General features: G+C 39.5%; 1 protein-coding gene across 10 annotated transcripts in view; it reads right to left on the bottom strand.

The window, feature by feature from the left end:
• The window catches only part of dpy19l1l (dpy-19-like 1, like (H. sapiens)), a 117,789-nt gene that overhangs the window by 75,856 nt on the left and 26,211 nt on the right, over nt 1-15,722 (bottom strand). For all 10 annotated transcript variants that reach the window (XM_059973461.1, XM_059973469.1, XM_059973534.1 and 7 more), the window contains exons 11-13: nt 12,478-12,555; nt 9,092-9,178; nt 7,879-7,941 (exon numbers count right to left, since the gene is read on the bottom strand). In XM_059973461.1, the coding sequence (XP_059829444.1) occupies nt 7,879-7,941; nt 9,092-9,178; nt 12,478-12,555 (228 nt within the window). The remainder of the gene's footprint in view (nt 1-7,878; nt 7,942-9,091; nt 9,179-12,477; nt 12,556-15,722) is intronic.

Raw genomic sequence — 15,722 nt, 5'->3', positions numbered from 1 at the left:
ATGGACACAAATACTCCCACTGTGAGAAGGCTCGTAGAAGTGTGCAAGAAGTGGAGAATTTTTTGAAAACTTTGTCTATTCACCCAGTGTTCAGAGCTGCATTTGAGAAAGTACAAATTTCTCCTAAGCAGTATGATGAGCATAAACGTGAAACTGTATTTTACACCCAGTTTAAACCTGTCATGTTACGTCCTGGAGGAATAGCTAGTGACAGAGGTCCAGTTTGGATCAGCGAAGCTTGAAGATGTTGAGCAGCACCTGCTTATGAAAGGAGGTCTTCTCACTGCTGAGTCACGTGGCCATTAGCAGAGTTAGCTAATAAGCCAAGTTTTTATACAAACCAGGTGAGAGGTTTGCACCTGGTAATTATTATATTTTGAAAGGAAGTTCAAATCGTTTTTCTTGATAGTTTTGTAGCATTTCTAAGTGATAAGCAGCTTGGAGAACAAATTATCACTGCTATATCTGATGTTTTTTATCTGTCAGGTATATCTCAAAAACTGAACAGTTAGAAGGAAGGAACTACAATCTCGAATCATGCAAAGAGGTTATTACCACTTTCCTTGGAAAATTCAAACTTTTCAGCAGCATTATTGGACTATGCAAGTTTATGTAATTTCCTTCAGTGGAAATAAAACTCCAAGATGATGATTTGATTGTATATCTTGATCATATGAAGCAAACACACACTGAAAATGGAATTTTGATTCAGAGACCTGCTGGAGATGCATTTTCTAGATTGGATGGTGAATCCATTTGTGGTGATGTGAATGACGTTGACAACACATTGCAAGAACATCTTATTGAGCTGTAGAATGATATATAACAGCTCAAACAAATTTCAAACACAGCAAGCAAAATTTCTGGATTATATGCGGTGTTCAAAATTAAGTTTCCACAGCTCTGGGAGAAAGTGAAGTTGTTTTTAATTGGATTTCCTACCTCTTAACTAGTTGAATCTGGTTTACACAAGTTCTTCACCTGCTATCAAAAGCTCATAACGATCTTGATGTTGAGAAAAGGGGTGATCTTTGATATCTTCAACCAAGTTGCAACCAGATAGTCTGGCATTAATTGCAATAATTGCAAAGATCTCACTAAACACCCTAATTAATAATATTAAGTGCATTTTCATTGCTGGTTGGAAGAATATAATTATCCTTTTCAGAGCTTTGAAATCATTTTATTTCTCATATACACCTGTAACATTATCTTTAACATACAATACTTGTAACCTGTTAAAACCTAAATACTGACTGTATATTAGAATAATTAATACAATTAAACCAAAAAAAAACTTCAGCAACTAACAGAGACTATAAATGGGCCATGTGCAGAAACTGGTTGAGAACCATTAGTCTAGATAATATAGTTTTTATTTCTGATTTAAACCAGAAGAAATGAAACATCAGTACTGCCTTATTTTAGAAGAACACGGTCATTACATTTTCTGGATGAAATCCATGCACCCATTGGAAGCGTACCCATTTGGGAAAACAGATGGCTCTTAAAAGGGCAGAAAGCCCATTACTATTTCTACATAGGGAAAGAAATTTTGAGATTGCAGGACAACTTAACGGATTGTAGCCAAGCAGAAAGCAACAGAATCCTTGCTGTTCAGACAGCCCGAAGATGCAATATCCTTGGGCAAAAAGTACTGCAGCAGCACTGAACCACAGAGACCACAGTGGAGTATTGTATATAGCTTTGGTCACCTTGTTATAGGAAAGTAACTCTCTTAAAGGTTACGCTGGAAAAATAACAGATTTTAAAAGATGTTGCCAGGACTAGAGGGCCTGAGTTAGAGGAGAAGTTGGCCAGGTTAGGTCTTTACTCCTTGGATCATAGGAGAATGAGGGCAACCTTATAATATGCTTCAAATTATAAGTGTGGATAAGGTGGGACATAACAGTCTTCTCCCCAGAGTAGGGATAGATTTAGGTTGAGAGGGGAATGATTTAGATGGGACCTTCATGCAAAGGGTGGTAAGTATATAAGATGATCTGCCTGAGGAAGAAGATTGTATCTGGTATGATAACATCATTTAAGAAAGACTTGGATAGGTCCAAGGAAGGCATGTAAAAAGGGCAACATTTTGATAATCCTGGGGTATTTCAAAATACAGGAAGATAGGAAAATCAGGTTGATGCTGGATCCCAAGAGAGGAAATTTGAAGAATGCTTACGAGATGGTTGAGCCCACGAGGGAAAAAGGAATTCCGGATTGGGTGTTGTGCAATAAACCAGATTTGATCCAGGAGTTCAAGGTAAAGGAACCCTTAGGAGCCAGCGATCATAATAAGATAGATTTCACTCTGCAGTCTGACAGGGAAAAACTAAAGTAAGATACAGTGGAGTAAAGGAAGTTACAAAGGCATGAGAGAGGAGCTGGTCAAAATTGATTGGAAGGGGATAATAGCAGGGATGACAGCAAAACAGCAATGATTGGAGTTTCTGGGAGTAATTTGGAAGACGCAGGATAGGTATATCCCAAAGATGAAGAGGCATTCTATAGAGAGGATAAGGAAACCATGGTTGACAAAGGAAGTCAAAGACAACAAAAGCAAATCAGAGATTATATAATATGCCAAAAATCAGTGGCAGCTTAGAGGATTGGGAAGCTTATGAAAAGACAGAAGGCAACTAGAAAAGCCACAAGGAGAGAAAAATGAAAAAGAGTAAGCTAGCCAATAACATAAAAGGCAATACAAATAGTTTTTTTCAGATATATAAAGACTGAGAGAGGGGCGAGACTGGATATCAGACCACTTAATTTCAAGTTATATGTCAATGATTTAGATGATCGAATTCATGGTTTGCAGATGATACGATAGTAGATTATGGGGCAGGTAGCGTTGAGGAAGCAGGGAGTCTGCAGAAGGACATATTAGGAGAATAGGCAAAGAAATGGCAGATAAAATATATTGTAGCAAAGTGCACGGTCATACACTTTGGTAGAAGGAATAAAGGCATATATTTTCTAAATGGGCAGAAAATTCAAAAATCAGAGGTTCAGTAGTTCCATTTAATATCACAGAATATATACATTATACAACCTGAAATTCTTACTCTCTGCAGACATCATCGAAACAGAAGCCGCCCAAAGAATGAAAAAAGACAAAGGACCCCAATACCTCTGCACCCTCCACAAACAAGCACCATCAACCCTCCCCCACCTGCCAGTTATTCTAGCATAAAGCATCAGCATTCCTGCCACCCACCATGCCAGCAACAGCAAAGCCCTCAAAAAGACCATGGTCTAAAGTACATCAAAAACTAACAGCTGACTCCAACATTTTTGACAAAGGAACAAGGGCTCACAGGAACTTGGAGAACCTTGTGCAGGGCTCCCTAAAGACACTTGCAAGGGAGTCTTGCAGGTTGAGTTGGTGGTAAGGAAGGCCAATGCCCTCGCAAATTTCTAGATAGACCATGGAGAGTACCAGACAGGATGCATCACTGTCTGGTTGGTTGGGGGACAGGGGAATGCTATTGCACAAGTTCAAAGCAGAGAGTTGTAAAATTAGCCAGCTCCACCATGGGCACTAGCCTCCATAGTATCCAGGTCACCTTCAAGGAGTGGTGCCTCAGAAAGGCGGTGTCCATCATTAAGGACCTCCACCAACCAGAACATGCCCTCTCTTCATTGCCACCATCTGGAAAGAGGTACAGAAGCCTGAAGGCACACACTCAACAATTCAGAAACAGCTTCTTCCCCTCTGCAATCTGATTTCTGAACAGACGTTCTGAACACTACCTCACTAGTTTTTTATTTCCTATTTTTTGCACTACTTATTTAACATAACTATCTCCTATATGTATTTACTGCAATTCAGTTGTCTTTTTCTCTATTATTACGTATTGCAATGTACTGCTGCCGCAAAGTTAACAAATTTCATGACATATGCTAGTGATATTAAACCTGATTCTGATACTGGAATATTCTGACATTCACTTTGAGAGGAACAGGATATAAAAACAACGATGTAATGCTGAGGCCTTGTAAGTCTGGAGAAATAGGAGCAGTTCAGAGTCTCTTATTTAAGGAAGAATGTGCTAGCATTGGAGGATCCAAAGGAAGTTCACAAGAATGAATGGGCTCTGGGGTTGTTGTGCTCAAGTTTGGAGGGGAGAAGGGGAGGGGGAGGGGAGGGGAGAGGAGAGCAGAGAGAGAAAAAATGGAAAGGATGTTTCCTTTAATGGGGAAAGCCCAGAATCATAGGACACAGCCTCAGAATACAAAACACAAAGTACACTGCAGATGCTGGGGTCAAAGCAACACATACAACACGCTGGAGGAACTCAGCAGGTCTGATGAAGAGTCTCAGCCCAAAATGTTGACTGCTCATTTCCACAGATGCTGCCCGACCTGCTGAGTTTCTCCAGCGTGTTATAAGTGGCGCTCAGAATAAAAAGATGTCCATTTAGAATATAGATGAGGTAGAACTTCTTTAGCCAGAGGATAGTGAATCTGTGGAATTCATTGCCACAGACAGCTGTGAAGGCCAAGTCATTGGGTACATTTAAAGTGGTGGTTGATAGGATCTTGATTCATGTAAAGTTACAGCACAGTACAGACCCTTTGGTCCACAATGTTGTGCCAACCTTTTAACATACTCTAAGATCAATTTAACCTTCCCTCCTACATAGCCCTCCATTTTTCTATTCAATTTAATCTTGATCTAACTTCAAAGTGTCTTCCTTTTAAGGAAAGTAGTATGAAAATGAACATACAATGAACAGTGTTTCAGAAATCATTATAAATTGAACAAGAAACACAAATATGGTGTGCTTCCCAAATCAGAAATAATACAGGAATTACTGATGTCCCATGAAGCTCATAATTATTTTAGGAGATAACTAATTTTGTCCCTGAGCAAAGCAAACAACACCTTTGGCTCTAAGGAATTATCCTTTTTCAGCAAAGCTTAAGGCACTTTACAACTGAAAAAACGACTTCATACCTTGACAAATTACAGTTCTGCAACAATTATTATATAAATAGGTAAATGAAATATAAAATTTTGTTAATTTGGGAATTATACAACTTTGATAGCATCAAAAATGGGAAAATTAGAATAGAATCAACAACATGAATAGCAATAAAAGAAAATGGTCTAATGTTTATGAGATACTTTACAATGACATATGTGTTGCTAGAGGGGAATCTTATCTGTTTTTTGAGCAAACTCTGTCAAAATTTTCAGTTACAGTAAATTCTACCTCAAAATTCATTGCTTGAATAAGTAATTCAATTTTGTATTTTTGAATGTGCCAGTTCACTGGCCTAAGAAGTTTAAAATTGTCATTTCCAAAATGTATTTGAGTATTTTTGCTTTGGAAGAAGCATTGATTCTTCATTGAGCTTTCTGCGTTAAATCTCTTGCTTGCAATTGTTACCTCCATCTATACTTCATTTACTTATTCATTCCAAAGGTTACATTGAAGTGAAAGAAATGAAATGGCAAAGTATAACCAAGATTTCACTGAAGCATGTTTTTTATCCATAAAGCCAACTTATATTCATCAGATTATTAAAGGTTATGGGGAGAAGGCAGGAGAATGGGGTTGAGGGGGGTAATAAATCAGACATGATGGAGCAGAATGACCTAATTCTGCTCCTAAGTATGTCTTAAGGAAGAGTGGGGCATAAAGTGATATGTGCTGAACGCAGGAAATTGGAGATTAGCTAGGTTGACAATATGGTCTGCATGGGCTCATTGAGCTGAAGGGCCTTGTATCTATGCTGTATTACTTTATGACACCAAATAGTAACAAGATGACAACCAATGAGATCAGCCTATATTCAGTCTGAAGGAATTACTTCAATGACCACAACTGACCAGAGAGGAATTCCACATCCGTACACATATAAAAAGACTCTAGCACTATACAGAAATGGTTCTTACACGAAGCTGAAGTTGTATGATGCTCCTATTACTCTTCCCATGTCAGAAGAGTTCCTACACAGTTCCCATGACAGCCAGATCATTACAAACCCACAGGTTTCATTTACTGTGGACTGTGACTTTAAGCGTCTGCGTGAGGCTGGACTATGACGTCAATCTCAGGCTGAAATGGTTTGTTTCAGATTTAGAGAGCGAGAGAGAGAGCAACCTTCAGTCAAAAGAGAGGAGACTGGATAGGGAAGCTGAAACTTCAGCTTGTCACTGCTAAGGTTTGGAACTCTTCGATGCCCAAAAGATTGGGTTTAAACATCGGCACACAGTGCACAACGAATGTGTGAGTGTCACTTTGTATAATCCATTGGAGTGGAGTTTGGGATATCTTGTGGGACCATTTGTGTAGCCCTTGCCTGGGTCTGTTGTGTGGTAACCACTGGAAGACAATATTCCTGTGACAGGTCACTTTCAGTGATAATTTGTATGTGGATTTGGAACGACACGACAGACAAGATCTACGGCGACTGTTAACTCGTTTTTACCAGCGTGGAATCTGTGGAATACTTCGTACTTACCTTCTTTCTCCATTACAACATGGATTACAAGTATCTTTCTCCCAACATTTATTTTGTGGTTTACTGAACTTTCCTACTTTACCATCTCAAGACTCTAAGCCTTTTCTCCCCAAGCTCAATAGTTTGGGAGTTATATTTACACACACACATACAGGTGGCCCCTGCTTTTCGAATGTTCGCTTTGCGACAACTCGCTGTTATGAAAGACGTACATTAGTACCTGTTTTTGCTAAGCAAAGAAGATTTTCGCATTTACGAAAAAAAGACGCCCGCTTTATACATGTGTTTACCCGAGAAAGACTACAATGACCGAGAAGCCTTGTGCGGACAGTTGTTTGCGCATGCGTGTATGTGTGTATGCATGTGCATGCCAATTTTTTTTCTCCAAATCGATTTTGGCTCGCAGCCTTCCCAAGTTGGTAAGTGAAACTACACCATACCTACAATATTTCTACTTTATATAGGGTGTAAATTTATCATATCATTCCTGCTTTTACTATGTGTTAGTGTTATTTTAGGTTTTATGTGTTAATTGGTATGATTTGGTAGGTTTTTTTTGGGTCTGGGAATGCTCAAAAAATTTTCCCATATAAATTAATGGTAATTGCTTCTTCAATTTACGATATTTCGGCTTATGAAAGGTTTCATAGGAACACTCTATCTTCAGATTGCAGGGGAAACCTGAAACACATAACACTGTTAACTTCTAGTTATTTTGTTGAAGCTACTATAAGTAGTTAATAATAAAGATAATGGTTTTAACATCAAAACCAGACTCCATGTGTAATCTATTGCTGCTGCTTCGTTTATAAAATGTTACATTTCGTAACACAGATGAAGAATGCATTAAATTTTGTTTATGCAATGTTCACAGCTGCCTAAATGGCAACATCTGAACTTGTATTGCATGTCCGAGGAATAAACTGCACTTCTAGTCTTGGCATTTTCTCAAGTAGACACTTCGGGAAGAACAGTAACCTCTATCACAGCCACAAGATGCCTTCCAACCTTGTACTTTGGGAGAAGTAGATATTAGCATATCCTAACCTGTGCTGCATGCACATTGGCATGAACAACCCTTACTTATCCCATTATTAAGCAGAACTAACAACCAATAATCCAGCTCATGACAACCTGGTCTCAGGTCTATCCCAGTTACATGAGGGGCATGTTGACTAGGAAGCACAGTCCCAAAGGCTTTGTGAACTACGTGGTACTGAGGTTAACGAGGGTAGAGAATTCAATTCCCATAATCTATGCAGAAACCAACAACATTAAAACAAACAGGTTCTGAAGAGCGTACAAGCAGCTGAGGTTTGAGAATGTACAGATTATACAGCTACACAATAATGCATTTTATAATATTAAATCACACATAGCTGTAAAAAGAGAACAACCTACCCATGAACCCAGAAGATGTCGTGGCAAAAATTGTGAAATATGCGATTTCAAGGCAACCATTCCCTAAATAAAAGGAAAAAGATAATCCTTAGGTATTGGTTACTGAATACTATATGCTAATTTTAATACAGAATGAGTGGGATTATTTAGAGATATTTGGTAAATTGATCATTTATTGGTAATTTATGCTTTTCTATTGTTTAATACTCGCATACTTTTCATTCCACCTAAATTCCACCCCCCCCCCACCTAACCAACACATTTTAAACTCAAAGCTGTAAAACTTGTTTCTTCTGACAGTCTCTTCTGTCAGATCATCCTCCCCATTGACCTTCACCCATCACCCAGATACATTATAAATGAAACTTGCCTTTATTTCTAAGTTGGTAATTATTATATATTTTTAATTTATTTCTCCCCCACATGCAGGAATAAATTCTATTTAAATCACCAACCACTGAGTTGAAAGATCCTGGCATGAAATAAACGTTTTTAACTGGATGCATTGCATTTTGGTTACAACACACCCTGTCAGTTTAATACTGTTCTATGAAAATACACCTACAATCTCTACTTGGCTGTATTTGCTTCTGGATACAGGCTGGACTTAGAAAAGTAAGGTTGCCAGTGATCTTCTCAAACTAGTTTCTTTGTTACTCCCTCAACTTCAGATGGAGGTTTAGAATGAGTCAAATGAATCAAACACTTCCAGACCTTGATTCTTTTGACTCAGTCTAAACCTCCATCTGAACCTTGAGTTAGGTACCTGTTTAGAGCAAGCACTGATAACCATGTTAATCCACATGCTCTCCAGAGATGGGAGTGGAGAGAGCTATTCTCACCTAACCAAAAACAGAGAGGAGCTGAAAAATGGACCAAATCTACTCTCTAGTCATATTGTTTGTTTCCTTGCTCTCAGTGTGTTGTGGAAAGGCTTCTGCTTTCCATCCCAGATGAGAATCAAATCTGGTCTACGGCACAAAGAAAACACTGTAAAAAAGGAAGTGCCTTCTCACGGAGAGCAGGGCAAAGTGGAGAAGAGGTGCTTGTTGGCATTGCAGATCTTGTGGCTGTGATAGAGGTTAGAAACCAACCCTCTGATCTTAACACAGCTGTTATACGTTCAGACCAGAGAAACAAAAGAAACCACAATTTCACAACACTAGCAAAAACAGAATAATAATTTAGGTCCTGTTGTGTCCAATCTACTTACATAAACAACAGCCAGAGAGGCAGCATAATAGGAGCTTAACAGCATGGCATTTCCGAACATCAACACAAAACAAACCAACAGGGAAATCTGTGAAAAACAAAAGTAAAAACAGGGGTAATTAGTAGATGTTACCCCCCCCCCCCCCGCTCTTCTGACCATCTCAATGGAGACACCATTAAACATAACAGCACAAAAGATCATTCACTCCAATGAGTCTGTACCAGCTCCCAGCACTATAGTGCCATTCAGTGTTCTTTCTCATACTAGATTATTCTTTTCCAAGCCTCCATTCATAATTGCTACAAACTGAAGGACTGAAATAATGAAAATTCTTTTCTCCACCACAGATGCTGCTTGACGCATTGAGTTTGCTAGTAGATTATCTATTGTTCCCTTGAAAAACACTGGGTAAAGATGAAACCGTGACATATTTCTAAATGACTAGAGTTTAACTGAGAAGGGAACTTGTAAATGGTGGTGTTCCCATGCAAAGTTCACCCTCTCACTCAGTGCTGCAGGTCCCAAGTGTAGAAGATGCCAAAGATTCTCTTTGTAGTTGTGGTGCACTGGTGGGAAGAATGATCATAATCCCATTAACTCTAGTTCATCTTCAAAGCTAAAATCTTTCCATTAATTCTGCTCTACATTCTATCTAGGTCCTCAAATCCTTTCTGACCAGAGCGAGAGACCAATATTCCAATTATGTCTTAACCAGGTGCTTTATAAAATTTACATTATTCCCTGCTTTAGTACTCTATGCCTCTATTAATGAACACTGGGATCCTAGATGCTATGAAAATAACCCCTTGACGTGCCCTCCAACTTTAAGGATTCATGAGCATATACAGTCTGATCTCTTTGTGCCATTTAGCCCCCAGTAGCCGAACAGCCAGTCCATGATTCATACTGCAGATTTTGTCTATCCAAAAGCACAATGGGTTTGATCTTCACTGTGCACCACCACTAATAAAATGCAGGGAGCAGCACCAACCACAACAAGTGGCCTCCTTTAACCTCACCAAAGCCTTTGACTTCCCTCAACTTTGCTAGATTGATGGAGGAAAGGGGTGTTTGCAAATCAAGACCTCAGACTTGGCAGTAGAACTCACGGTCTATCGTGCAGCACACCAAGAGTTCACTGCCAGATCTCAGGTCTTGACCCCTAGCCCTCCATTATGCTTCTGAGCCCTGTACTTTCTGCAGAGGGCATCTGAAGCACTGGAAAATATTCTACCATCTATGTCTGCATAATGTCATCCATCTTCACTGGAACAACATGAACCATCTGGCCCCAGACCACAAATTAAGCCATGATAACACTCAGTCAGCTCTTCTGAGCAGGAAACATTGTGCACATACCCAACACCACATTCATATAAAGAGAAGATATCACCTAGGAACAGAGGGAAAGATTTCAGACAGTGTTCAAAACTTTCCCTGAAGAAATGCAAATTCCACTCATTCCTGGAAACCTCCATGACTGCGCAAAGAAGCACTTAGAATGGTATTGGCCATGTATCGCAAGCACACAAAAACCCCGTGTAAACAGCAGGGGTGCACCAACTAATTGCTCACCTACCCAGCCAGCTCGTGCTGAATTTGGAAGAGTCTCAGTTTCCTATACTGACCAAAATTATCCATCTGGTCCAGGTCACTTATCCACTTTCAACCTTGCAGCTTTCCAAGGACATTCTCCTTAGTAATAGCAGCTACACTCACTTCTGCATGCTAATATACTCAAATTTGTGGCATGCTGTTGGTGTCTTCAACAAAATATTTATTCAGTTTGCCATTTCTTTCTCCACCAATACTACCTGCCATCATTTAATGGCTAATCTGATCATAACCTCAACCTGTAGTCATCACATGGTAACCTTTCAGTCCCATTGATTCCCTTGTTCATGAAAAATAAATCTACCCCTGCCTTAAAATCATAGCCAACTTTCTTTACACCACTTTTTGAGGAAGAGAATTTCAAAGACTTTTAAATGGGCAACCCATTATTTCTAAACAATTGCATTTAATTCCTAGATTCTCTTACAAGAGGAAACATCCCCTCCTCATCCATCTTTTAAGATTCCTCAGCAACCTGTACATTTCAATCAAGTCCAATCTCACTCTTCTAAACACCAACACATACAAGTGCAACTTGCCCAACATTTCATTCAATTCCTTTCATCAATCCGCTGTTAGCAGAGCAAAATAATTCCATCAGACACTTGTAGGCTGCCCAAAATAATCTTTGCTGATTTGACTCAAACAAATGCTGTGTTTTCAATGTACATTACACTAACCTTTATCCTTTAAGGGCCTGGCAAGCTATGGGCTGAACAGAGGAACTTCAGATCAGCTTGTTCTTGGGCTCACACCTGACCCATGCCAACCAATTTCCCTAACTGAGCTAGTCTAGTTTGCCTGTGTTTGGCCCATAAACCTTGCACCTGACAAATGTCTTTTTAATATTTTAACTGTATCCACCTCTACAATTTTCTCTGGCAGCTCATTTCATATATTCACCACTGGCTGGCCCTTCGATCCCTTTTAAATCATTCCCCTCTGACTTTTTTTTTCCCTCTAGCCCTTGAAAAAGAATTTGGCTATTCACCTTATCTATGCCCCTCATGATTTTATGTCTACAAATGTCACCCTTCAAACTCCTATATTCCAGGGGAAAAAAGGCCTAGCCTATTCAATCTCTCCAGTCCTAGTAACATCCTTAAATCATTTTTTTTGCACCATCTCCAGTTTAATAACACCTTTGCAGGCAAACAGAACTCTATGCAGTACTCTAGAGAGGGAATCACTGATGTCTTGTACAGCTGATGTCCCAATTCATACTGATGAACGCAAGCATGCTAAACAACTTCTCTGCCACCTGATTTACCTGTGTTGGTATTTTCAAGGAACTACACACCTGTACTCCAAGGTCTCCCTGTTCTACAACAATTTCCAAGACTTTACCATTTAAGTGCAGTCCTGCCCTGTTTTTTTTAAAAATTATACAACATCTTATTTTTAAAACTTTTATGGCAGTGACTTGTGGTAGTCACACAATGTCTGCAGCCATACCATATGCACTTGCCAAGGCTATTTCACATTCCAAACCAGTGACTCCTATCGTCAAACAGAACAAGGACAATAGGTGCATGAGAACACCACCGCCTGCAGGAGCCCCTCCAAAACACCTCTCTCTTATGAAACTATATCAGCAGCTCTAATATTTCTGGGTCTAAATCCTGAAACTCCCTAAGAACCAACACTGTGGGAGTAGTGTTCCACGTAGAATGCATCAGTTCAAGCTAGTGGCTGATCAGCATTTCTGTAGGGGCATTTAGAGATTGGCACGAATGGATAATAAAATTAACAGGGAACACAGTTCACTTTACCATGTGTGCATATACAATGTCCAGCAGCTTACAGGCATCAATATAACCCAAAACGTATGTTGCAAAGAGTGAAGCAACCTGACGGGAAGAATAAAAAGAACTTTAGTATCACAGCCTGATTAGAATTATAAAAGAACCAACATAAAGAAGTGTTGTGTTAAGGAATTACCATGTAACTTAAAGAATTCTGTGACCAAGCATTTATTTAAAAGAATGAATTTTATCTTTTAACTTCACACACACAAAATATTAATTCAGATCAAATAGGTGAGACTGAGGATGCTGAATGATAGAGGCCTTCTGTCCTCTCCTATTAGATTCCCCCTTCTCCAGCCCTGTATCTTTTTCAACTCTTTCAATCAACTTCCCAGCTCTCTACTTCACCACTCCCAGTTTCACCTATCACCTGGAGTTTCTCCCTCCCCTCTCACTATCTTCTAACTTGACTCCTCATCTTTTCTTCTCCAGTCATGCTGAAGGATCTCAGCCTGAAATGTTGACTGTAATCTTTTCCATAGATGTTGCCTGACCTGCTGAGTTCCTCCGGCATTTTGAATGTATTGCTTGGATTTCCAGCATCTGTAGATTTTCTCTTGTTTATGTTTGGAAGGAGATGCTGGCAGGGATGACAACAGAACAGCAATGCCTTGAGTTACCAGGAAAAATGAGGAAAGTACAGGATAGATGTATTCCAAACATGAAGAAATACTCCAATGGAAAAATAGTACAACTGTGGCAGACAAGGGAAGTCAAAGCAAAAGAGGGGGAATGCAACAAAGCAGAAATTAGCAGTAAGATAAAGGAATGGGAGGCTTTTAAAAACCTATAGAAAGCAACTAAAAGAATCATTAGGAGGGAAGAGATGAAATATGAAAGCAAGCTTGCAAACAATATCAAAGTGAATAGTAAAAGCTTTTCAAGTATGAAAAAAACAAAAGAGAGATGAGAGTGGATATAGGACCACTAGAAAATGAGGATGGAGAAATAACAACAGAGGACAAGGAGATGGCAGATGAACTAAATGAGTATTTTGCATCAGTCTTCACTGTGGAAGACACCAGAATTGAGCCAGGTGTTGAAGTGTGTGAAGGAAGAGAAGTGAGCGCAGTTAATATAACAAGGGAGAAGGTGCTCAAAAGGCTGAAAGACCTAAGGGTACTAAAGAATGGGCAAAAAATTGGCAAATGAAATACAATGTTGGAAAATGCATGGTCATGTACTTTGGTAGTAGAAATAAATGTGCAGTCTGTTTTCCAAATGGGAAGAAAATCCAAAAATCTGAAATGCAAAGGAACTTGGAAGTCCTTGTGCAGAACACCCTAAACGTTGACTTGCAGGTTAAGTAGGTGGTGAGGAACACAAAAATCAACAAGTCTAGAATACAAGAACAGGAATGTGATGCTGAGGTTTTATAAGGCATTTGTGAGGTCTCAGCTTGAGATTTGTGAACAATTTTGGGCTCCTCATATAAGCAAAGATGTGCTAGCATTGGAGAGAGCTCAGGGGAGGTTCACAAGCATGAATCCAGAAATAAAAGGGTCATCATGTGAGGAATGTTTGATGACTCTGGGTTTGTACTCACTGGAATTCAGAAGGATGGTGGGGGGGAATCCCATTGAATGTTGAAAGACCTAGAAAGAGTAAATGTGGAAAGGATGTTTCCCATGGTGGGAGAGTCTAGGACAAGAGCATACAGCCTCAGGATAGAGGGACATCTATTTAAAACCAAAATGCATTGAAATTTCTTTAGCCAGAGGGTGATGAATTTATGGACTTTGTTACCACAGACTGCTGTGGAGGCCAGGTTATTGGGTGTATTTAAGGCAGAGCTTGATAGGTTCTTGACGGGACACAGCAACAAAGGTTATGGGGAGAAAGCCAGGGAATAGGGCTTAAGAGGGGGAAAAATGATCAGCTATGATTGAATGGCGGAGCAGACTCAATGGGCCAAATGGCTTAATTCTCCTCCTGTGTCTTATGAAAACAAAAGATTGAAAGAAGGACCCAGGCAGGAGGTGGGAAAACAAAATCTCAGTACTATCTTCCTGGGTCAACATGCAGACCAACACCATCATTTTTCATTAATTCCTTGGTCCTTGCTCCCACTAGTCCCACTAAGGGACGACAGCATGTCAAGAACATGTCTAGTCCCACTAAGGGAACATGCAACAGAGTCATGGGCATCACCCTAGGCACATCTGATGTGTTAGTTTAAGAAGTTGGTACATCAACCTTTTTGCTTTGCATGATAATCCTCTAAGCATGGTTCATCAACTCACATCGGATATTACATTCACCACCATACTAAAATAGGCTGCACAATTTATAAATCTCAGTGTTCAGACCAATTAGAAACAATACATTTTTAATTATCGGAGGGGAACATTCTGCAAAGCATCGACAACTGTGGCCTTGAATGTGTTACTCCCAAGCCATTAATCGGTGCGAAAACACTTGGAGAATTAATGAGAGCTAGTACAGTAAAATTAGGCAGCCACAAAGTAACACCAACTCCCCATGAAGTTGTATGAAGATTGCACAAAAGCATAGAAGGATAATGTCTTTAAAAAAATTATCTGAAATGGCAACTTCTAACATTTATGTCCTGAATTATGCTTCCAAGATCTATAGATAAGAATGTGCAAGTGACAAGAACAAGAAAATATTAGGAGTACACCATCAGCCCTTCAAGCTTGCCCTACCATTCAATAAGCTTACGGTTAATCTATGCTGGCATCAACTCCTTTTCTGTGTCAGTTCTCCATCTCCTATTCTTTGATCTATCAATATTTATCTTTACTTACTCCTTTGTTTAGTCGAATGAGGGGTGACCTTATTCAAACACACAGGCTTTATATGGTAAAATATTTACCTGCCTCCATTTTAAATACTCTAATGGTTCCGTTTCCTTTAAGGCTGAAAATTCCGGAGATTCACCACCCAATGCCAGAAGACATTTCTACATTCCTCATATTTAAATGATAGCTTCTTGCCCGGTAGTTATACTTGAAACACTCCCACTACCAAAATCATTCCAAACTCTCCATGTAAAGCCTCAATGTTTGAATAAGGTCACCCCTCATTTTACTAAATTCCAAGGAATAAAAGAATAAAGGCCCAAACCATTTAGTCTCATTAGGGAACATGGGACAGGTTGACTTTGATTGCACTAAAATACTATGCCACAGCAATGGCTTTTGGACTGCCTGGTAAAGGAAGCCACTGAAAGACAACTAGAGGAAAAG

Source organism: Hypanus sabinus, chromosome 1, assembly GCF_030144855.1.
Source record: "Hypanus sabinus isolate sHypSab1 chromosome 1, sHypSab1.hap1, whole genome shotgun sequence".
Classification (NCBI taxonomy): Eukaryota; Metazoa; Chordata; class Chondrichthyes; order Myliobatiformes; family Dasyatidae; genus Hypanus; species Hypanus sabinus.
The sequence above is the reverse complement of the archived record's forward strand: the minus strand, read 5'-3'. Positions and strand labels throughout refer to the sequence as shown.